The 22324-nt window shown below is 41.1% G+C and overlaps 1 protein-coding gene across 2 annotated transcripts; it reads left to right on the top strand.

Moving 5' to 3' along the window:
• Positions 1 to 403: 403 nt before the first annotated feature.
• hecw2b (HECT, C2 and WW domain containing E3 ubiquitin protein ligase 2b) lies at positions 404 to 22141 on the top strand. Of its 2 annotated transcripts, XM_044015992.1 has the most exons (30): positions 404 to 667; positions 3661 to 3768; positions 3874 to 3968; positions 4940 to 5015; positions 5100 to 5269; positions 5537 to 5679; positions 7045 to 7145; positions 7714 to 8597; positions 8698 to 8830; positions 9019 to 9192; positions 9761 to 9862; positions 10316 to 10466; positions 10840 to 10943; positions 11144 to 11268; positions 11555 to 11740; positions 11900 to 12052; positions 12137 to 12239; positions 12338 to 12434; positions 12526 to 12609; positions 13476 to 13585; positions 13814 to 13934; positions 14034 to 14147; positions 14572 to 14724; positions 14812 to 14910; positions 15542 to 15671; positions 16211 to 16357; positions 17117 to 17231; positions 17631 to 17716; positions 18616 to 18728; positions 19166 to 22141. In XM_044015992.1, the coding sequence occupies exons 1-30, from the start codon at positions 463 to 465 to the stop codon at positions 19275 to 19277; spliced, it is 4494 nt and encodes a 1497-aa protein (XP_043871927.1). In that variant the 5' UTR covers positions 404 to 462; the 3' UTR covers positions 19278 to 22141. The 2 variants fall into 2 exon arrangements, with proteins under 2 accessions (XP_043871927.1, XP_043871936.1); XM_044016001.1 differs by lacking the exon at positions 9019 to 9192 and having other exon boundaries at positions 11141 to 11268.
• Positions 22142 to 22324: the final 183 nt, after the last annotated feature.

Here is a 22324-nt window from a genome sequence, read left to right as displayed (position 1 = left end):
TTCTCAGCTAAAAGGTCTGACTGCCCCTCCCCCACTTAGTCCCCTTGTCTCTTTTCTTCCTTTGGCGCCTACCTTGGTTCAACCATTCGACCCTCCCTTGCAACAGCTGTCCTCCCCCCTCGCCCCCGCCCCCAGCCATCCTCCCCTTCCACCTCCACCTTCTCTGCCCCGTCCTCTCCTCACCATTTCCATCATCATAACCACCACCACCACCACCACCACCAACTTTCATCCTCCCTTCCAGCCACCTCCCCTCCTCTTTGGAACCATGCCACAGCCACAACCTCGACCTCTTCTTCCTCCCCACCGTCATCATCGGCGGTGAACAGTAGTGCCCGGGAGCACCTGCTGGCAGTGCGCCGGCGCACCCCGCACACCCGGCCATACACGATCGGGCCTGACAACCTCTGCAGCTTGTCAGTGCATGGTGCAGTCAGTGGCTCCGCCTCCAGCTCCTCCTCCATGATGTCATCAGGTGTTCAATCAGAGGGGGCAGGTTTGGGACTTCAGCGGGCCAATAGTGACACAGACCTGGTGACTTCAGATAGCCGCTCATCACTCACAGCGTCTACGTATCAGCTGACTCTTGGTCATGGCCACCTGGTTATTTCCTGGGACATCAAGGAGGAAGTGGATGCCACGGACTGGATTGGCCTTTACCACATTGGTGAGCAAACCAGAATCAACTCCCTCACTTTTATATCTCAGACTCTGTTTTCCAAATACTTGGTCAGATGGGTGGCAAGAGAATTTTCCCAACCTTTTAGTTGAGATTTATATGTATATTAATTAAATAACAAGCATCTAGTTAAGCACCAATTTACTCTCGTTAAGGTTTACCAACATGGCTCCCCATATAGAAAATTTGTTTAGGGTTGGTCTAGAACATTGGTCTAAATTGGTCTAAAAAAAGCTGAGGAGTTTTAGTTTAGTGATCTAAGTTCCCCATCTCTGCACAGGTCTTGAAGCTCTGTGATGCCGAGTTCACTGCGCACTGTTAAAGTCATAAAAAGTCACTGTTCACTTCACACAGTGAAATATTGGGACCAAAATTCTTTTCACAAATATGATAACCAGGTTTTTTTTAATTATTGGGTACCAGGTATTAGGTGGTGTACAGTAGGCATGCAAGTAGCCACTCAAAAAAGGTTCTCTTAATAAAATCTATCTTAATAATATGTTTGCCATTGCACTGCACTTTGACTAGAAAGTAAAGTTTGTGTTGCTTGGTAAACCTCTCCCTCCCTTGCGCTAAAGTTCACGGCACACAGGTGTCGTTAATTCACTGCTGTCTCCGTCATATTTTTTTTGACTTAGGTGTTTAAAAAAAGTGGCTAAATGTGTTTTTGTCACTAAGCCTGTCTGGCACAGAGGGTGTGCAGAGCACCATCAGTTGATGATGTGTCAGTATATTATTCAACCACACTTCAGACAAACCTGAACTCTCCCTATAATTTCACTCCACTTCCTGGTCTGAAAATTGATGGGGATGCAGATGCTTTAATACCCCAAACACAACTCTGCTGAGCTTTCCTGTAACATTACAGCACAGCCAGCTCGTGAAAAGGTATCCATTATGCTGCTGTCATTGCAGCCTCCTCCCAGTCTGTCCACATAGTGTTCATCCAACATCGTAAGAAGAAATGAAAAAAATACCATAGGATAGGATAGGATTTCATAGCACCACTGAAGAGGTTGTGACTTGTAAGATATCTCCTCAAGGTTAGAGCATTACATCACCCCTCTGCTGCTACATTAACTGACTAATGGATTGTGTGTGTGTTGTAGAAAAGGATGGTTAGAGAAAGGGAGTAGGATTTCCTGATGAAAAATGGTGATGCTGACTCAGCCTCAGTAGCATTTAAGGGCAGTATGTTATCGTATAGCTCATATTACAGTCTGCCTCTCTCTCTGTTTCTCACACACAACGCAGATAATACATTGATACATCTGTACACACATACAGTATATGGAATCAAAAACAAACTGAATGCAATATCTACACAACAAACCTTTATTTTGGTACTGCAGTGAGTGGTTGAAATGTAGAAATGTCCTCATTCACTTATGAAATCCTCCTCGGTTGATATTTACTTTTCACTCTCCGTTTCCATCCCATATCATGAAATGACAAAACATTAATAATTCAATACGGTTTAGGTCTGTTCTAACACTACACTTGGCCTGTAAAAAGAGGTGCAAAATCTGATATGACTGTGTTAATTATCCGATGATGAATAAATAAAGCCTTTCCCGGGCAGAAGAAAGTCACACAGAAGATGTTATATTTAGGACAGATGATTTCACTGCTTAACCAGTTTAAAGAGATAGTGTGGTTGTTTTATAGTGTGTTTAAGAGGTACTGACACATAGTAATCGCTGACTGCTGTGCTCAGACACACAGGGAGAAACATGGCTGCTTGCTGCCTGTGGGATTACAAGAACAGAGATTTAGCCACTTTACAAAAGACTCGCTTTATAAAATCTATACCTGTTTAAGATTATTGTTGCTGGTTGTTTAGTCAGCCCGTTTACAGGAAACTAAAGTTACTCTCAGCACACATTTAGATGAATGTAAGGTGTTGAATATGTGTCCATACTTCATAAACTACACCATTTTTTTTCTTAACATTTTAACTTAGTTACAGATATTCTCTCTTCTTCTGGCATTTATTCTTAAGCCTGTCTCTGCAGACACAGACTGTGCTGTACTCAACATGCGGTAGGTGTGAAAGAGCAGCTTTCCGAGGCCAGTGAAACACACACCATTTCACAAAAGCCAACATGAGTGATTATGGTTTGTGCAGAAGAGAACGAGTGCCTGTGCACAATCCTTTTATGAGACCGAGAAAGACAGAGGGAGTAGTGAAAGATGATCTCTCTATCCCTCCAACCTCTCTATGGTATTGATCCAGGCAGAGGGGATTTCTTTGGTTATATCCCCAGAGATGAGCACTGTTTCCAGCCTGGCTGTTGGCCATGTTCCCCTGGAGCCACCTGAGCTCCATAACCTCACACTGCTGTCTGGCCTGTACTATATGTTTGTATGTCACACCTCTCAGACCAAAGTGTGTTTATATCTTTGGAACATTACAGGGTTATCGGGTCAGAGAAGGGTATGTGAGAAATACTCACTGTCATCCATGAGGATGGAGAGCTTATTGATGGTGACCTGGTGTGACAGGTCTGTGTGTGTGTGTGGCTGATAGACATTAGAATTGATCCATGAGGACGCAGGCCATTTGTCACACTTAACACAGGACGTCCACAACATGAATGTTTGATAGCTGCACAGCACAGGGACATGTGGGGATGTGGTTTATGACCCAACGGAGGAATTTCCCTCACATACCACTAACCTCAGTGGTCCTCTTTCAACACAGCACGCTCATCCATTAACATCAATGATTCTTACATACAGTAGATCACTTGTGACTAGTCTTGATTTAAACTCCTCTAAAAGTCATCTATGTCTGAGACTGAAACAAGGCCGAGTAAAGATGAGTCCAATTACCAAAACAAAACCTTCTAAAAGTTGTTTCAAGTACACAGTGTCCATGTAATTAAATATCAACATCTCACAACTGTTGCTTCATTTACAGAAGAAACACAACACAACGTCTTATGTTTGCAAATGTGTGTACTCTATGTGTTTATTAGATGAAACATGTGTGGCCAATGTGTGGGACTCCAAGAATCGTGGCATTAATGGCACTCAGAGTGGTCATATTGTCTGGAGGCTGGAGCCAGGACCTTACTTCATGGAGCGTAAGTGGACGTCATGTGTTTTATGTTTGTGTCTATTCAACCAAAATGGAATATGGTCCTTTGTCATCATTGCGATGATTGTGTCCATATGTGTTCTCTTCACAGCTGAGACTAAAGTCTGCTTTAAATACTATCATGGTGTAAGTGGAGCATTAAGAGCGACGACACCGTGTATCACTGTTAAGAATCCAGGAGTGCCGGTAAGTGTTTGTGCATGTGTGTGTCTGTCAATAGAGTTGAATGACTATGGAGGATGTATGTTGCCAGGGCTTGGTTTGGCTGATAACCCTGTAAACTGAATACTGTGGATACAAGAGCACAGTATAGTGGACAGGATTCAATTAGTATTAGAATTTGATGCCCAGAATTACTCCAGGGTTATAGAGTGCTGGGGAGAGGCAGATGGAGAAGCCATCCACAGAGGTCCCATGGATAAGGGGAAGGGAATTGGGCTTGTACCTGGAAGGTCAACAGTTGAAATCTCAGGACAGACCATGAGCTGGGGTTTCCTGAGTAAGGTACCCAATCCCTATTGCTCCTCAGGCACCGATAAGTGCTGCCCACTGCTCCTGCGCCCAGTTTGTGTGTGTTCACTACTGGTGTGTAAAAATGAGCAATTTCACAATCTCTGATTGATTTATGTACAAATAAAACCAATTCTGAATTCAGTGAAGAAATTCCCCCAAACTCTCTAAAGGTTCTTGGGGGGCTGCAAGCAGGCATTTGGTTTTATTGCTGTTGAGCTTGTATCAGTTTAAAAATGTTCAATGAATGAGTGCTTCTGCCCTTTGTTCCAAGATAATGTGGGGTGCTGTGCCAATCTCAGCTGACATAAGACAAAAAGTGGGGTACACTCTGGACAAATCGTCAGTCCATTGTTTGAATTTTCTAGGTATTTTCTAGGTATCACAAATGTCAGCGACAACAGGATTGGTAACAAAAGGGTTAATGACATCCACGGTTTAACTTTGTCATTTGACAAGAGACCGTTGGGGAGATTTGCGTTGATGGCTTTGTACTGAGATATAGTTGGGTGTCATTGGCATAGCAGTGATAGATAAGACACCTTGGTAGCAATTGATGTGACCAAGGGGGCATTGTTGCATTGTGGGTAGATTTGTCAAGGAACAAGTGTCACTGAATTTAAAGCTCTGCTGCTTTGATTCTTTAGGTGGCAAGTGAAGGTCAAGTGGATGACCAATCAGGGACTGAGCATTGTCGCAAACTTGTCAGCTTCACTTTATCAGGTGAGAGGACAGATTCAGTAGTTGTATTATTGTATTTCATGTTATGTCGTTCATATTCTGATAAATTTGTGTTTCTTTCATCAGATATTCGCGCAGTTGGCCTGAAGAAGGGCATGTTCTTCAACCCAGACCCCTACCTGAAGATGTCCATCCAGCCGGGAAAGAGGAGTGGTCTCCCCAAGTTTACTCATCATGGTCAGGAAAGACGATCATCCATCATTGCGAACACCATAAACCCTGTGTGGCACGGGGAGGTGAGCACAAACATACACACACACACTCACACACACACACTGTAGTATGTAAAAAGGGATTGTGACTGTACACACAAAAGGATATTGTGCTACTTGATCAACTTAAGCTGTTGTATGATTATAATATTTCCACGAGTAGATAAAGTATATAAAACAAAGAGGGGATGTTAGTGTAATAAATACATCATGAGAATTAGGAAACCTTTTACATTTGAGATGATGTAAAACTAGAGGTGAAAATCAACTTTCCCTTATTTCTTTCTATAGAAGTACACTTTTGTGGCTCTGATGACCGATGTATTGGAGATCGAAGTAAAAGATAAGTTTGCCAAGAGCAGGCCAATCATCAAGCGCTTCCTGGGTCAGCTGATCATCCCTGTGCAGAGATTGCTGGAGGGGCCAACAGCTGAGTGAGTACACACACGTACATGTGCGCGCGATAACACACACGCACACCATAGATAACCTGGTGTGTTTCGCTCAGACAGATATTTAACCTTTGTCACTTAACCAGTACCAGTCAATCCATTGACTGAATATTGGCGTACAACAGAGGACATCATGTATGCCAGTGAATCAGGATACTATCAGGATAGTTCATGATGGTAGGAGGACATTTTACAACTAACAGCAAACTAATAGGAAACATTTTAATACTTTTCATCTCTCTATACAATAAATGTCAGTTACACCAACTTCTCTCTTACCAATAAGCCTTTTGTGTGTCTCACTCATGAAATGGCTCAAATTAATAGACAAAAATGTCTAAATGCAATTCCAAATATAAGATATGGTTTATTTGTTTTATGTTGCATACAATTGCTGACCGTTAAAGATGCACAGTGCAAAAGCACAGGAAGCGACTTTCAGGAAGAAAAACAAACACAAAGGTTGAAAAAAGAAATTAACCCTGTAACCCTGTAAATTAAGACTTACAAATAAAAGCGTTTGTTTTGTTATATATTGATATACAGGAAACAATAAGATGAAGATGAATTATAAATGTAACCAAAACTGAGGAACTTTATTTCAAGTTATTTTTTATACAGGATTTATACAGGTTTATACAAGAAGTTGAAGGCCAGGGTGAAAGGAAGTGATGGGTAAGAGGAGCAAAGTTGACGGTGTGTGAATGACTCACAGCACTTCATGCAAGGAGTCCCATGTCTCTTTTCAGCTGCACAGTATAGACGATTCTGTTATATTATATATGTATATATATGTATATATATATATATATATATATATATATATATATATATATATATATATATATATATATATATATATATATATATATATAAAGGATGTCCCCACAGCTGTTGTGTGTGTTTCACACAAATTGTACTTTTGCAGGATCTTGCTTGTGGTGGTGTTTTCTGAGTTGTGTTTGGGCCTCACTGAAAGAAATGCAGAAATAACGAATCTACATACTAAAAATTAGAAGAGAAAAAAGAATAAAAACAAGGAAACAAACCACATAAGAAAGGAAAAATACAGAATTAACACAACAATTAATACAGCAGGTTGCACAAAGCCAGCTGCATTTCAATGTGTCTAACATGACAGTGCAAAACTTATTGATTAAAATAAGTGACTACTCTGCATTCAGCAGCTTAATCGTTGAAGGAATGAATGATATAGTGGTGGTTTCTCTTCCTGGGAGGCAGCAGGTAATGCCAACTTGACAGCAACAGTAAAACCTCACCGGACAGGACATGATTATAATTAATAATACATTGTGCTTGTGTGTGTGTGTGTGTGTGCGCGAGCAGAGAGCAGCCAGTCAGCTACAGCCTGTGTCGTCGTCTCCCAACGGACCATGTGAGTGGGCAGCTTCTGTTTAGAGTGGACCTCACCACCAACGGACATGAAGGTGTGTGTTTACATACATTTTAGCCACTTATCCACCTTATACAATCCACACCTGGACAGAATCTTTCCCTGCTTAAGTCTACAGTATTTTAAGAAAATGTTCACCATTTAAAATTACTTTTCCAATTGACTTTGACACAAACTTAGCAAACAAGGTAGCAGTAGACCAGCATCTCCTCTCCCCCCCCTAAAACTGTGATTTCCTTTTTAGATTTTGCTGCAGGAGAGTGACCAGTTGACATTGTTCAGCATTTTAAAATATTCTGAAGACATCTTAGAGTTAAAATGTTAGTTTTGGCTTTTTATTTTACATGAGAATGGCTAAAATCAAATTTTTCCTTGTGCACGCTCAGGTTTCATCCCTTGCCTGAATATTTCAGAATTTCACCTGCTTTTGTGAACATTTCTGTCCAGATAGTCTCTGCGGTGTTCTCTGTTCACAGAAATTGTCCATACTCAATTTTCTAGGCATTTCCCAGAGTTGATGTCTGGAAAAGCTTTAAAGAGTTATTTCGAGCCTAATTCGCTCACTCTTCTTCTGTCTCTTTGCTCCCCCCTTCTCCTTCCAGCAGAGGCTTCCCCAGACACAATGGGAACCATCTTGGCTGGCACTGCGAATGGTGATCCTGGCAGTCCCTCTGACGATGAAGACCTCCCTCAGCCCTCCTCATCTTCACACGTCACATGTGGACCCTTTCCCACGGGCTCAGATGAGGGCTCCCTGCTGGTCAATGGCACTTGTTACTATGGTGATGATAGTGTGTGGCGAGATCCTGGGAACATGGGAGAGGAAGATCTGCTTCCTGTGGCCACAGGTGGCCACACTCACCGGCAGGTGTCACTCAATGACTACCTGGATGCCATTGAGGCTCCCAGGAGCCCAGGGGACCCGATTCTGGTGGGGCCTTCGCCAAAGCTCCGCTCCAGCTTTCCAACGGATACACGGCTCAATGCCATGCTGCACATAGACTCGGATGAGGATGAGGAGACTACAGGGCAGCACAGGGACCAGTTACCAGAGACAAAAACACAGCAGAGGGCAACCATATCAAGTCAATCAGCTGAGTCTCAACAGGGGAGAAATGGAGAGCAGATTGGAGCTGGGGCTACGGTGGAGGCAGCTTCAAACTCTGGTGCTCAGCCTGTAGCTGAGTCTGCTGATGGTCAAAGTAGAGGTGGGGCTGCTGAAGGTGCAACTGGAGCTCAGATGCCAGCAGGAACATCATCAGCTCCTGAAGCCACGGCAGGGACTGCAGCAGCTGCAGGTGCATCAGCTGATGTGGCATGTGAAAACTCTGAAGCTTCCTGCTCCTCTCAGGCATTAGTGGCTGAGGTGGCTCCGACTCCAGCGGAGTCACTGATGGAGTGTACCTGTCAGGAGCAGAACAGCAGGACCACCACACACCAGGAAGTGTCCAACAATTCTGTACTTGGTCCACTTTCACCTATTCCGGTGAGCAGCTGTAAAGGTTTACTGAAAGTTAGAGCTTTGAGAAAAGCTGCCATGAGATGACTCTCCTCTCCTCTCCTCTCCTCTCCTCTCCTCTCCACAGGAGGTGGATACGAAAAAGGAAATGGCACCGAAAGCTGAGGAGGAAGGGGCGGAGTCTTCAAGCAGCGAGGCGAATGGACCAATAGCAGCAGCCGCAACTGCTTCTGACCAAGGCAGAAGGACTTCTGAAGCTGGTAGGTGGTGATTATTCTTGTTCAGGACACAGACAGTTATTTTTCTTAGAACTTTTTGTTTTTGCTACATGTCGTTACATGTAATTTTTCCATAAGTAATGACATTTTAAAGTAAAAATTGCAGCTACCCTTGATTCAAGTCATTCATTCATTCATTCATGACACATGATAATAATTGTTAATTACAGGTGCTCAAGCCAGTGGCGGGGTCAGTCAGGAGGAGCAGGATGAGGAGGAGGAGGAGGAGGGAGGGGAGGTGTGGAGGAGGCGTTCCATGCAGACCTCCATCAGGGGGGCCCAGAACCAGGAAGTGAGCAGGGCCAGAGAGAGTCAGGGTGGGACAATAGGGGAAAGAGAGCCAGGTGAGAGGATGTAACTAACATATTGCAACTCATTTACACTCATTTGTAGTTTGGCTTTTTATTAATTTGAAGAATGTTGTTTTGTGTTTAATTTGCACTTATACATAATGTTTTTTATAATTAAAGGGAAAGCTTGGATGTTTTTGAGTGTAGTTTACTTAGACATGGTCAGTGTCAGTGTCTAACGTACAGCTGACTTCAATCTACATGCTCCATGAAGAAGAGAAACAGTAGTAGACAGGTAGGCCTGCTTGCGGTGAAAACATGGCACATGTGGGGGCGCCAGAAAAAAACAGATATTAACTACTTAATAAAAGGCTCACATAGAAAATGTTGCTGCTAGAGAAAATCAATGATATTAGATTACAAAGACATAAGAGTAGCTCACCTACTGCTGCTTCATTTGATAGGTTTGTGTCACGTAGGTAAATCTGAACCAAGACTTTCATCCCAAAGTCACAAAATAACAACTGGATTAACAACTTATGTGTGCTGTGATGTAGTTTTTTCGTTCCTTAAGAGATACTGAATGTTTCATTATTTTGATTTGTGTGTGTGTGCTATGCAGGTGCCACGAATGAGGTGAATGGCCACCAGTCTGTTCGCTCCCTTCCTTCCGTCCGCCCAGACATGAATCGATACCAGAGAGTGGACGAGCCATTGCCACCCAGTGAGTGTGTGTGTCTGTGAGTGTGTGCATATCTCCTTGTGTTTGCTCTATATTGCACATTGTCTTAAGTGGTTGAAAGCTTTGTCAGCACTGACAGGTTACTTTTTTAATAAATAATTCAAAACATACACTAAAATTTTATTGAAAACTTTTTTTGTTGCTATGGTAATACAATATCTGAACCAGGTCTCTCATATTGTGCTGTTTTGTTGCTGTATTTTCTTTTTATTATAACCGACCCGATCAACAACTACTCTGCGCCACAATGTTAAATCACACATTTTCTCTATGGACTCTGGTGAGGGGGAGAGCAGTGAAGCGACACAAACGTCACATCACTGGCAACTTTGCCAACTTTGCCATATGGTTGTTGAGATAGCAAACATCTGCTCTTCTCCAGTCTGGCCCTCACTCTTCTTTGTTCTTTTATTTGTGGTTGTGTGTGCAAACCAGACTGGGAGGCTCGCATTGACAGCCATGGTAGGATCTTCTATGTGGACCACGTGAATAGAACCACAACATGGCAGCGTCCCACGGCTCCACCTGCCCCTCAGACACTCCAGAGGTCCAACTCTATACAACAGATGGAGCAGCTGAACCGCAGGTCAGAACACACAGACACACAATATAATAAACGATGCCACCAGTAAGTTGACATTGCAAGATTTACTGGACTACAAGATAATTAATATGGGGTCTGTCATATGATCAAAACAACATTCTTAGTAATGGTCTGTTATATTTATAAGACATATATTTATAAGAATAAGACACCATAGAATATTATTGTCAATCAAAATAAAATAAAAAGAAATCAATTCAACCAACCTGTGTAATAAACACAGATATTGTATGGCCATCATCAAATTGTAAATGTGGCTATTAAAGTTGTAAAATATAGATTTTTCTCAATTTATAATTTCATGATTTGAGTTGTTGCTGTGGTAATTAATATGCACATACACAAACCTGTCCAGGTATCAGAGTATACGTAGGACGATGACCAACGACAGCAGACAAGAGGAGCCTCCAGTCAATGAACTGCTGGTGGATGAGACTGATATGCATCCTTCAATGCCAGGTAATCCTCTCCCCACACTTCATTCTGGTCTGTGTTGTAGGGATGGGATTATCAAGGACAAAGAACTTGCAATAAGGAATAATAGTCAATGTGGAAAATTTGAGTCTACATAGTAAATCTTCTGTGAAGTATAATATGACCTTTCACTTTGATTTGTGCACTGACGTGTGCACTGACGCGTGTGTGTTTGTGTTTAGCAGAGCTGCGTCGGGACAACAGTGTGGGTCAGTCCAGTTCCAGGTCTCGCCTCTCTCTGCTGCTTCAGTCTCCCAGCGCCAAGTTCCTCACTAGCCCCGACTTCTTCACTGTGCTGCATTCCAACCCTGTGCGGACTTGTTTTTTTTCTTTTTCTTTTCCTTTCCTCTCTTGTCTTTTATTTTCTTCTCATAGATCACACTGGTGTGTTATATGAAAGCTCTAGAATAAAGACAGACCACTGATATATTTAGGGACTGTATCCAAATTATAAACAGGTTCAGGTGGATGTGTTTTCTTCTTTTCCTAATCTTTCCTTTTCTCTGTTTTGTCTCTTTCCTCACTTCTAAACTCTATCTGCTTCTCTCTCTCTGTTTTTGTTTTGTTTTTTCCATCGTTCACCATCTCTCGCTCAGAGTGCCTACCGCATGTTTGCCACCAATACCTGTCTGAAGCATATGATCAGTAAGGTCCGCCGGGATACTCATCATTTTGAGCGCTACCAACACAACAGGGACCTGGTGGCTTTCCTCAACATGTTTGCCAACAAACAGCTGGAGTTGCCGAGAGGCTGGGAGATGAAGCACGACCACACCGGCAAGGTAGAGCAACACACAGATATGAAGCTTTGTTTTATTTACATGCAAACAAGTAGGGTTTTATGAGCTGGAGATAAGAAAATACGTTTTGCAGGAGTTACAGTTTTTGTCCACAAATATTGTTCAAAGTTTTAATGTGTTATATTGTGTGTGCACATGGAGTCTTTCTTTGTGGACCATAACTGCCGGGCCACCACTTTCATCGACCCCCGGCTGCCTCTTCAGAGCTCTCGGCCCCCCAGCCTCCTCACTCACCGCCAACACTTGACTCGCCAACGCAGTCACAGTGCTGGTGAGGTCAGCCCACGACGACTGGTAAGAAAACCCTGCCCACTGGTGCGTCACATCCTCTCTTTGTTTTTAATTCATTTAAAGGAATGCATGATCCTGTCTCTGTAGGTAGCTGATGACCCTCGTCATCCCGGTCCTCCTGTGGTGCCAAGGCCTTCCAGCACCTTCACCTCTGCCAACAGGGGACAGTGCCAGGACATTGTGCCAGTTGGTCAGTATATACACAACAACCCACACATACACAACATACACAAACCTGCTCAGAGTTGACAAATGTGGACCATCGTGTGTGTCCAATTTTACTTCCAGCTTACAACGATAAGATTGTGGCATTTCTTCGTCAACCAAACATCTTTGAGATTTTGCAGGAGAGACAACCCGACATCAGCCGGAACCATTCACTCAGGTACTTGCACTGTCACAGTCAATCGCCGATAATGACACTGGAGGGTTTAGTTGGTGTATGTGTTTAAAGATTTAAGTTGTTGTGACAACAGGGAGAAGGTGCAGTTGATCCGAAATGATGGAGTGTCAGGATTGGCCAGGCTGTCAGGAGATGCCGACGTTGTCATGCTGCTCAGGTGGGACATCCTTCCTTCCTTTCCTCTTTCTATCCTGCCTTCGTGTTTGCGTCCTTATTTAATTTGTATTTATCTGCCCAAATGAAAACAACTGATTGGCTTATTATATTATATTATTATATTTTAAAGGGATAGTTAAGTTTTATTATGTGTTGCTGCCAGCACTGACTTTTATGGGTATTTTCATTCTTACATATAGCCACTCAACAATATCACATGGCTACCAGCACACACAAGGATAAACATATTTGTGCCACTTAGGAAAGACTCACCCAATAATATCTACACTTGCTTAAGTCTATGATATCTTAATGATATATTGCTGCTTTATCTCATCAATAGATAACTGGATACTGAAGTTGGTGTCACTTTGTAAATCACTTACTCCAAGTCCACAGAGAAAATAGCAATTTTACATCATTGATCCACTAATTACATTCAAATAGGTTATTTTGTAACTTTGGTGAAAACCTTAGTTTGCATTTACTTAAGTAACACAAACTTATCAAACAAGGTAGCAGTAGATCAGCAATTTCCTCTCCCAAGCTCCGAATTCTGCCCTTTTCAATGGACTTTGGACTGTTATCCCATCAGCTGGAAGCCATGTTTTTAGTAAGAGTGAGCTGGTTCTCAACACTGGGGTTATGCAAATCATCATTGTCAGACCATCACTAAAAAAACTCCTAAACTATCTAAAATTAAAAATAAATCAATCAATTTCAATGCTGTGGCTGATTTTTGTACTGTATATTTCTGTCTTTCCTCACTTGTGCTTTCCTTGATATATTTCCTTAGTTCCTCTCCTGCTTTCAGTCTGGATTAATTAATTATCTTCAGTGTATTTAAATTATTTCTCTTCTCTGCAGCCTTTTTGAAGATGAAGTCATGTCATACGTGCCTCCTCACGCCTTACTTCACCCTAGCTATTGCCAGTCACCTCGGGCATCCCCTGTCTCCTCCCCACAGAACTCACCTGGTAAGAGAGATAGGTTACATTTATTTACTCAAAATTAAAAGAAACAGCAAGGCCAATACATTTTTTTAATACAACTATTGTTTGCAAACTGAGTGTCAATATCCTCCCAAACTATAATTTTAAATTAATTTGTGTAGAAATAAACTATGTACAAAAACAGACACCAGAGCACTCGTTTGAATTTCTTTTTCAATGTCATTTCCTGTTTTTCTTTCCTATGGCCTATAGGCACTCAGAGAGCAAACGCCCGAGCCCCAGCTCCCTACAAGAGAGACTTCGAGGCCAAACTGCGCAACTTCTACAGGAAGCTTGAAACGAAAGGTTACGGCCAAGGACCTGGCAAATTAAAGTAAATGTGTTTGTGTGGAGAGATCAGCTGTTCTATTTGTTTTTCTGTATTTACAATTCTCGTTGTGTGCTCAACCAGTTGCTTGTGTGTGTTTCTCAGGTTGATCATTCGTCGTGACCACCTGCTGGAAGATGCCTTCAACCAGATCATGTGCTATTCTCGCAAAGACCTGCAGCGCAGCAAGCTCTACGTCAGCTTTGTTGGGGAGGAAGGGTGAGTGTATGTGGGAGGACAAAACACAACCCCACAGCTTATCTCTATTACTCATATCCTAAACAACTTTGTGAATTCACCATATCTTGATATTTCTAAGCTGCTGTCAATAAAATTATTTTTGTTTAAATCTGTGACGTGAGTCTCAGTCACAGGACTCTCACAGTAAATATACAAGATAATTTTCCAGTATTCCACAACACTTTATACAATCAGGAGTCCACAAAGAGGTGGTTGTCTCTGCTTGTACAGCAAATTAATATTTGATGTTCTGTATTAATTATGGTTTATTTGGTGTGGACAGTTGGAGAATAGCTGTCTTATGCAAATATCATAGTATTCATAACAAATGCTGAGTAGAATGAATGTTTTTGGAGGGAAGAAGAGGCTATTGGCAAAGTTACTTTGTGTGTGTGTGTTGCAGACTGGACTACAGCGGACCATCCAGAGAGTTCTTCTTCTTGGTGTCCAGGGAGCTCTTTAACCCTTATTATGGTCTGTTTGAATACTCTGCCAATGACACCTACACTGTCCAGATCAGCCCCATGTCTGCCTTTGTCGACAATCACCATGAATGGTGAGACTTTACAAATCTCCAACATAGACAGGCCACACTGCTGAGGCGCTGCACACAATACACTTCTACAATCTGTGTGTGTTTCAGGTTTCGCTTCAGTGGACGTATTCTGGGTCTGGCTTTGATCCATCAGTACCTGCTGGATGCCTTCTTCACCAGACCATTTTATAAAGGCCTACTGCGCATGTATGTACTCTATATGTAAACAATGCAGGTGTTTATCAACTATTTTATATGGAGAACATACAAATTAGTAGTGTTGTAATCAAGACCACCTAAACCTAAAAGTCGAGACCAAGACCACAGTGTATCGAGACCAAGACAAGACCAAGACCTCTGTTAACGTCGCTTTGCAGAATTTACATGTTGCACTGTGTTTTCTTTTGGAGGTATTTATGCACAAAAAGTCTTTGTGGTTCAGGTAACCAAATTTTCACATTTCGGCAGGACCTACCAAAAAGTGACTGCACCCTATAACTCTAGATTGGTAGGGCTTACAATCTCTGTCTTTTCAGCATAAGCAGTAGAGGAAACCAGGTGCATGTACAGTGAATTTGATCAATATAATATAAAACTCTGACTTTGTTAATGGACTTTAGTGTGGGTGGTGAACGGTTTACAAACTACACCATCCAGAAAAAAGTATTTGCAGTGAGATAAAGCTGCATTACTCTTGCACAGCTCAGGCAGCATTGACTATGTGTCTCATATACTCACATCAGCTCACTGATCAGTGTGTGTCGGTTTAGCTATCAGACACACTCATGCAGGCACTTGGCAACACAAGTGATTCACACAAACATTTTCCTCCATGTAGTCCATGTGACTTGAGTGACCTAGAGTACCTGGATGAGGAGTTTCACCAGTCCCTCCAGTGGACGAAGGACAATGACATAGAGGACCTCCTGGACCTCACCTTCACTGTCAACGAGGAAGTCTTTGGACAGGTCAGCCACTCTCAGCCAGTGTCTTTTTTGCTCAGCCAGATTTTTGTGCTATTTTTTGAATCAAACAAACAAATTAATTACATCTTATTGTATTTTTGCTACCTACTGTATATCCTATGTCTATGCTGGACACAAACTCCCAAATTGTGCCCTTGATTTATTATACAGTGTATATATAAACAAAAAGTTAACCCATTTTTACCTGTATGAAGCAAATTGTTCCAGTGTACTGAATGGTTGTCACAAGCTGTCACCTGCTCTGTTTTATACATATTTATAGTGATTTCCATGCATTCATTTATAGTCCAGCTCTCTTGTGATAGCCATTTCCTAGTAATAGTCTTTTTATTGGCCGAAATAAGTAAATTGCTATCTCTTTGCAACCATTTCTGACGTTTATACTCAGTGTGAGGTCTTTTTTAATATGAATTTTGATTTAATGCGCCTATGAACTTCTTATCTTGTCTTATGTAAAAATTAAAGAATTTGTTCCACTGAAATCATTTAAAGCTTTGCACCGATTCGCTGTGTTCTCACAGATAACAGAAAGAGAGCTGAAGCCTGGTGGAGCCAACATCCCTGTCTCAGAGAAGAACAAGAAGGAATACATTGAGCGCATGGTGAAGTGGAGGATAGAGAGAGGAGTGGTGCAGCAGACTGAGAGCCTTGTCAGAGGCTTTTATGAGGTAAAGTACGACTGCAGACACACCCCTTACTCTAACTTTCAGCTCTCTATTAATTCAAGGAATCACCATTGCGTGGCTTCCGCTTGCCTAAAGACACTCGTGCCAAGGCAATGTGCCATGTACGTGATGCTGAGTCAGCTGAAGCACGAGATGCTGATACTGCACTAGTATGTGTAATGTAACACAATTATTAAAGGGATCATTCAGGTTCTTTGAAGCGTGGGCATCTCAAAGTCAAATGTGCTTCCTGAGTCGAGTGGATCCTCCAAGTCTGGTCCTAAGGGATGAGGCAAGACTCCTTCAGAGCATTCAGGGAACACATAAAAGGAACAGGCTAGCAAGTCTACATCACTGATTCATTGTCTGACACCAGTGGCTCCAGAGAAGTGCTTCTCTCGTTTTTTTTCTAAGTGTCTATATATTTTCTAGCTCAGTGTAAATGCCAGCTGATACTGGTATTTATTTTATAAGCTTCATTAAACGTTTTGACACATTCATGGTATTGAGCCTTCATTCTGGTAGTTCTGCCCCAATGTCACTATGTGTAAATTAGATCACCCCTTCAAAGATTGTGCAGGCTATATGAAATAAAATGCTGTAGTTAATTTGACTTATTTCTCTGCAGATGTTGTTATTCTTTTATAAAAATCAATGGTGTCTTGATAAATCAGATACTGGACATGACATACAAATTAAACTAAACTAAACTAAGTAACCAACAACAGTACATTGTTCTGCATGGGTGTTTGTGTTACCCAGGTGGTGGATGCCAGATTGGTGTCAGTGTTTGATGCCAGGGAGCTGGAGCTGGTGATTGCCGGCACTGCTGAGATTGATTTATCAGACTGGAGGAACAACACAGAGTACAGAGGAGGTAGGAAATGAGCTGGAAAACATGAGGCCTAAAAATGTCAAGCAGAGCATGGAATCTGCTGGATATGTGCCATTGCCCTTTTTTAGCATGCCAGCCATGTCATCATTATCTGTCTTACAGTCGGCCCACTACTTTGATCCAGACTAAAATATCTCAAGGACTTGATGGATGAAAATCTGTACGCACATAAAATATATCTTTTTTTAGTGTGACTGACAAATCAGCATTGACTCATACAACCTTAACTATCCCCTTATTTTAAATGTTAGACTGTAAACCTCCAAATCCTCAGGTTTGGCTGCAGGAGTTTAAGTTTACACTCATTTCCTGTTTTTTTCTTTTTGACATATCATCATTATCATGTTGCCACAGTTGCATGACTTGATTTGTTATTTTCAGGTTACCATGACAACCATATAGTGATCCGGTGGTTCTGGGCGGCAGTTGAAAGGTTCAACAATGAACAGAGGCTGCGACTTCTACAGGTATGTGTGCGTGTGTGTCAGTGTTGTTTGCTGATCTGTGATACAGGGGAGGTTGTTTATACATAAATTCTGCTGTTATTTATGAATCCTTTGAGAAATAATAATTGTATTTACTGTATACAACAGCTTTTTTTAAAAACTTAACAGAGTGCTTTGACAACAAAGCAAAATCAGAGATTAAACGGGAGGCACATGGGAACAGTAAAACTAAGCAGGCTGGAGAGTTGACGTAATTATGCATGCTTAATTCAACAATATCTTAAGAATTCCATGTGTTTGCCTCAATGATAGAAGCATTTTACAAATTAAATATAAAGCTTGTGTCGCTTTGTAAACTGCTCACTCCACGCACCGAAATCCATAGAGAAAATGTGTGATTTCGCATCACAGCACACAGGATTTGTTAATCCACTGCTGCCTCCATCGGTTCAGATGTGTTACTGTGTGGCTTTGATTTTTGGAAGTCCTTCATTTGGATTTATCCAGGTGAGACAAACTTACCTAACAAGGCAGCTGTAGACATATTTCATGACAATTGACTGTCGTGCAGTCGAGTAAGTGGTTTACAATCTTCAGTTTCCAGTCAGAAAAAAGCATCTAATGGCAAAATGGTGAACATACTCTTTAGATATCATAGATTTAAGCACATCTCGCACACTTTAAATACATATTTTGGCAGCAGACGAGGATTCATGTGATTTATTCAGATGTTAAATCTTCATTAAAGAGTTTCCATAACAAATTTAACATGCTTTTTACCCATTTTTAGTTCATTTCTGTACCAGTATATTTATATAAATGCTTTTTAAAATGTATTTTTATACTAGTTTCACATTTGTTGCTGTTACCTTATGTCAGGTGCTAGACTTGCTAATTCTCTGTCTTCTCTGTGTCATCAGTTCGTAACCGGGACGTCCAGTATTCCATACGAGGGCTTTGCTTCTCTTCGAGGCAGCAACGGACCACGCAGATTTTGTGTGGAGAAGTGGGGGAAAGTAACATCGCTGCCTAGGTAAACACAAGAAGAGCCTGCAGAAAATCTCATTTCATAGTTGGAATTTTACAGGACAAAGGTGTCGTATCAAATTGTATTTCACTATGATTTAGGGGATTGATCAGTTTGTATTCAAACCCAAAATCAACAGTTGTAACCGTTTGATGATAAAGTGATATTTCCAGATGCAGCCAAAGCTGTATGTCCAATGGGAAAAAGTAGAAGAGTCATTTTTAAGACTAAAGAGAATGATATGAACATGTTTCCTGGTTTTATTCACTCATGGAATGTGCAAAAACAAAACCAATAGTCCAGATGCAGAAACAAATCATAGGGTGGGAAGTGACCATCGCTTTTCCACACCAATGTTTCCAGTGTGGCTGTTAAGTTAAGATGATGTCTAAGTTTGAAAATGAAAGAAAGAAAAACCATCATTTCCTGTTTACTGTCTCCAGAGCTCACACCTGCTTCAATCGACTAGACCTGCCCCCATATCCATCCTTCTCAATGCTGTATGAGAAGATGCTGACTGCTGTGGAAGAAACCAGCACCTTTGGATTGGAGTGAAATCCCTGCAACACTGCTGGTGGTCGTGAAAAGCAGCTGGAAAAAGGCCTCAACATCTGATTCAGAGTCACAAATGTATGATGTGCGTTTAATTTACAGAGGACTATAACTTATAAGGGACATTGATGAGACACACTTGTCATCACTTGGACATCTACATCTGTGTTCCTTTTATTATATGTCGCACATGCATGTTTTTCGTGCTTGCTTAGTAACTCGCACACTATCACCTGTGTGATGTGATAGAGTCAAAGATGCACTCTGCCTTCCAGACTGGGAATCACAGTCGGGAGGATTTTGGCCCAATCGGAGACTGGGATGTCTGCTTTTCACTTTGATACCACATATAAACCACAAGAAGCAATCACTGCCTTCACTGCAGAGCCTGAGTGGATTGGTCTCTCTTATTCTGGACCCTGAAGGATCATGTGGCCTGTCAACCCAAGTGATGGACTTAGTTTAGTCTAGTGTTCTCCCTTGTGGCTTATTTTATGAACTGCACTCATGTAGATGGTGCTTTTTCCTCTTTCTTTCTTTCTTTTTTTCTTTTTAGAAAAAGGCAGTTACATGCCTGAAGTAACTTTTGGTAAAGTCTGTGGGCTTTTCCAGTGAAGGTCACCCACACAGCTGATTTTGGACTCCAAATAGAAGATTTGGTATCATTGTTACAGTATTTTCATCTAAAAGTGTTTTTCTAAAGACATGGAGGTGACATGTTGTGATTTGAATGTAACTGATGTAGATTGTGGGGGAGTTTTTTCTACCAGATCTGGATCAACTGGAAGAAAAAAAAAGATTCAGCCAGCACTTACTTTTAATTTGATGATTGAATTTATAATCATTTAATTTACATTAATTGTCCTTGATTGATTTGAAATTAGGTCTGATCCAGGTCTGTTTCTAAAGTGTAATGAAACTGAGCCCTGTTTAAAGATACAAACAGTAGATTGGAAAAGAAAACGTTATAGTCAGGTACTGGGGTGTTGGAACAGAACAGGCAAAACAAGCAACTGCCCATCACCTGGGGCAACCAGTGCTAAATTTACATCTTCTTGCGTGTTTGCATTGACATTGGATGTAAACTAATCATGCAAAAAAATGCATGAAATTACTTCTTCTCTTTGGTGTTCCGGCAATGGAATAAAAAGAGTAGTAGCACCCTCTATGTGTGCGCTACTCTCTGCATTTAGTCCCACATTGCAGTGCAGCACGTTACTGTTACTAAAATGACATTACTGGCATAAAAACAACTCCTCTGCATATTCAATTCATTGACTTTCTTTTCGCTATTATTATTATTATTATTATTATTATAATATATTGTTACTCACATTTGCACACTATGAATAGAATCTCCATAATGTTTAGGTGATTTTGTTTTATGTTTCTCTCTGTTCTTGTGATGACGACCACTTGTGTGATTGTTCAACTGAATGTCATCACACTCTCTGTGTGTAATCTCATTTTCTGACGTGATGAGCTGAACTCTGGCACCACTCCCGAAAATGTACACCCCTTATTTCAATGTTGAATTAAGTTAGAAGTACAGTTTAGTTAATTGATTCAGGTTGTTGTGCCACTCACCGCAGGCACACAGTAAACACTGTCCTTGTAACTGCATCGGCATTTCGTATAAAATCCATTTGAAGGAGTTTGCCGTGCATCTTTCTTCTTTTGTACTTGTACTCATCACTGCCCCTTTTCGGTCACATTCCTCACTGCACTATGAATGTAAGCACGCCTTGAACTGCCTCTGTGAACTACAGTTGCACAGCCATGATACACAGGTCTGTAACAGTTAAAGCAACAATTCTTTTTTTTCTTTTTTTTTGAAGTATGTTTGTATGTGGGTCAGACTTATACAGATTGTGCTGTACCCACCCCTACCAGCAAGACACAGAGGCTCACTCTCAACATGCCTGCCAACAATGGAAAAAACATTTCAGCCTCTGAACCAAAGAATCTCCTCATAAAATATATGTCTCTTGAAGTCTATGATATCTTAAGGATATGTTCACAGCGTTGTCTCACTGTTAGAAAGCCTTTTTCTGACTGGAAACTGAAGATTTAGCCTTTATCCCCTTTAGTATCCCTGCCAATGACCATGTTTTCAGTGAGCCTCTGTGTCTTAACGAGGTGTCTTTTACAACCACACTTCCTAAAGCCTGAATTATTCCTTTAAGCGTCTGCTGCTGAGGTCATGAACGAAAACATCTAAGTGGATCATGTTGAATTTTCGACCAAACACACATTACATCAAAGCCCAACAACAAACATCCCTTCAACATCATATGTCCAAATTATGATTTCATGATTACGCTCTCTTAATTTAGACATAGATTCTAATATAATCTTACATAGACACAGAATATAAAATAATTCGATGATTTAAGTGTTAATGTCTATTAATTGAGACATTGTCAAAAAGGATCAAATCAGTTTTTCCTTTGTTTTTCTTAGTGAATCAAAATTTCCAATCACATTTTGACTCAGTTGCAGCTTGTTCTTCTTCTGGTTGGAATTGGCTTCTATAAGGTGAGTCAAATCATTGTATAGACTCATATGCTGTCTTTTAATGTGTAAAAGAGTTTTTAAAAAGAGTTTTAACAGTATAATTTATGCAAATCCAGAAAGGGCACATTTGGCTAAGTTTTATGTGTGGATTTAGATAAACTGCATCGAAATTAGCTACTCTCTCATTCTCTTTTCCCTCACAGAATGTCCTGCCTTGTGTCTGTCTGACCAAAGTTGTGAGCCTTAACCGGCTGAGTCACATTTAACACTCACATTTACACAGTCCACCTCACTTATAAATATGAATGTTTGTTTGCAGTCCTCTAATGAAATAAAGTATCATCTCTCTATGCACGCTTTGTCTCCTTCTTTCCAGATATTTTCCTTTTTTTGATAAAACAAACACATCTTTTCATCATCAATTATTGTCCTTGATCAAGAAGCTACAGGTTTGATGACCCTGATTAAGTGCTTTTACAGCATCCTTGTGGATCTTTATACATGCTACATTATTTTCTAATTAAAGGTAAAAC

Source organism: Solea senegalensis, linkage group LG2 (assembly GCF_019176455.1).
Source record: "Solea senegalensis isolate Sse05_10M linkage group LG2, IFAPA_SoseM_1, whole genome shotgun sequence".
Lineage (NCBI taxonomy): Eukaryota > Metazoa > Chordata > Actinopteri > Pleuronectiformes > Soleidae > Solea > Solea senegalensis.
The sequence above is the reverse complement of the archived record's forward strand: the minus strand, read 5'-3'. Positions and strand labels throughout refer to the sequence as shown.

Bases quoted from the DNA above. Each gene is read 5' to 3' on its own strand.
- hecw2b (XM_044015992.1), top strand. From the start codon at position 463: ATGATGTCATCAGGTGTTCAATCAGAGGGGGCAGGTTTGGGACTTCAG. The intron at 10,467-10,839 runs GTCAGAACACAC...AAACCTGTCCAG, and splicing joins ATGGAGCAGCTGAACCGCAG to GTATCAGAGTATACGTAGGA. The intron at 17,232-17,630 runs GTAGGAAATGAG...TGTTATTTTCAG, and splicing joins CAACACAGAGTACAGAGGAG to GTTACCATGACAACCATATA.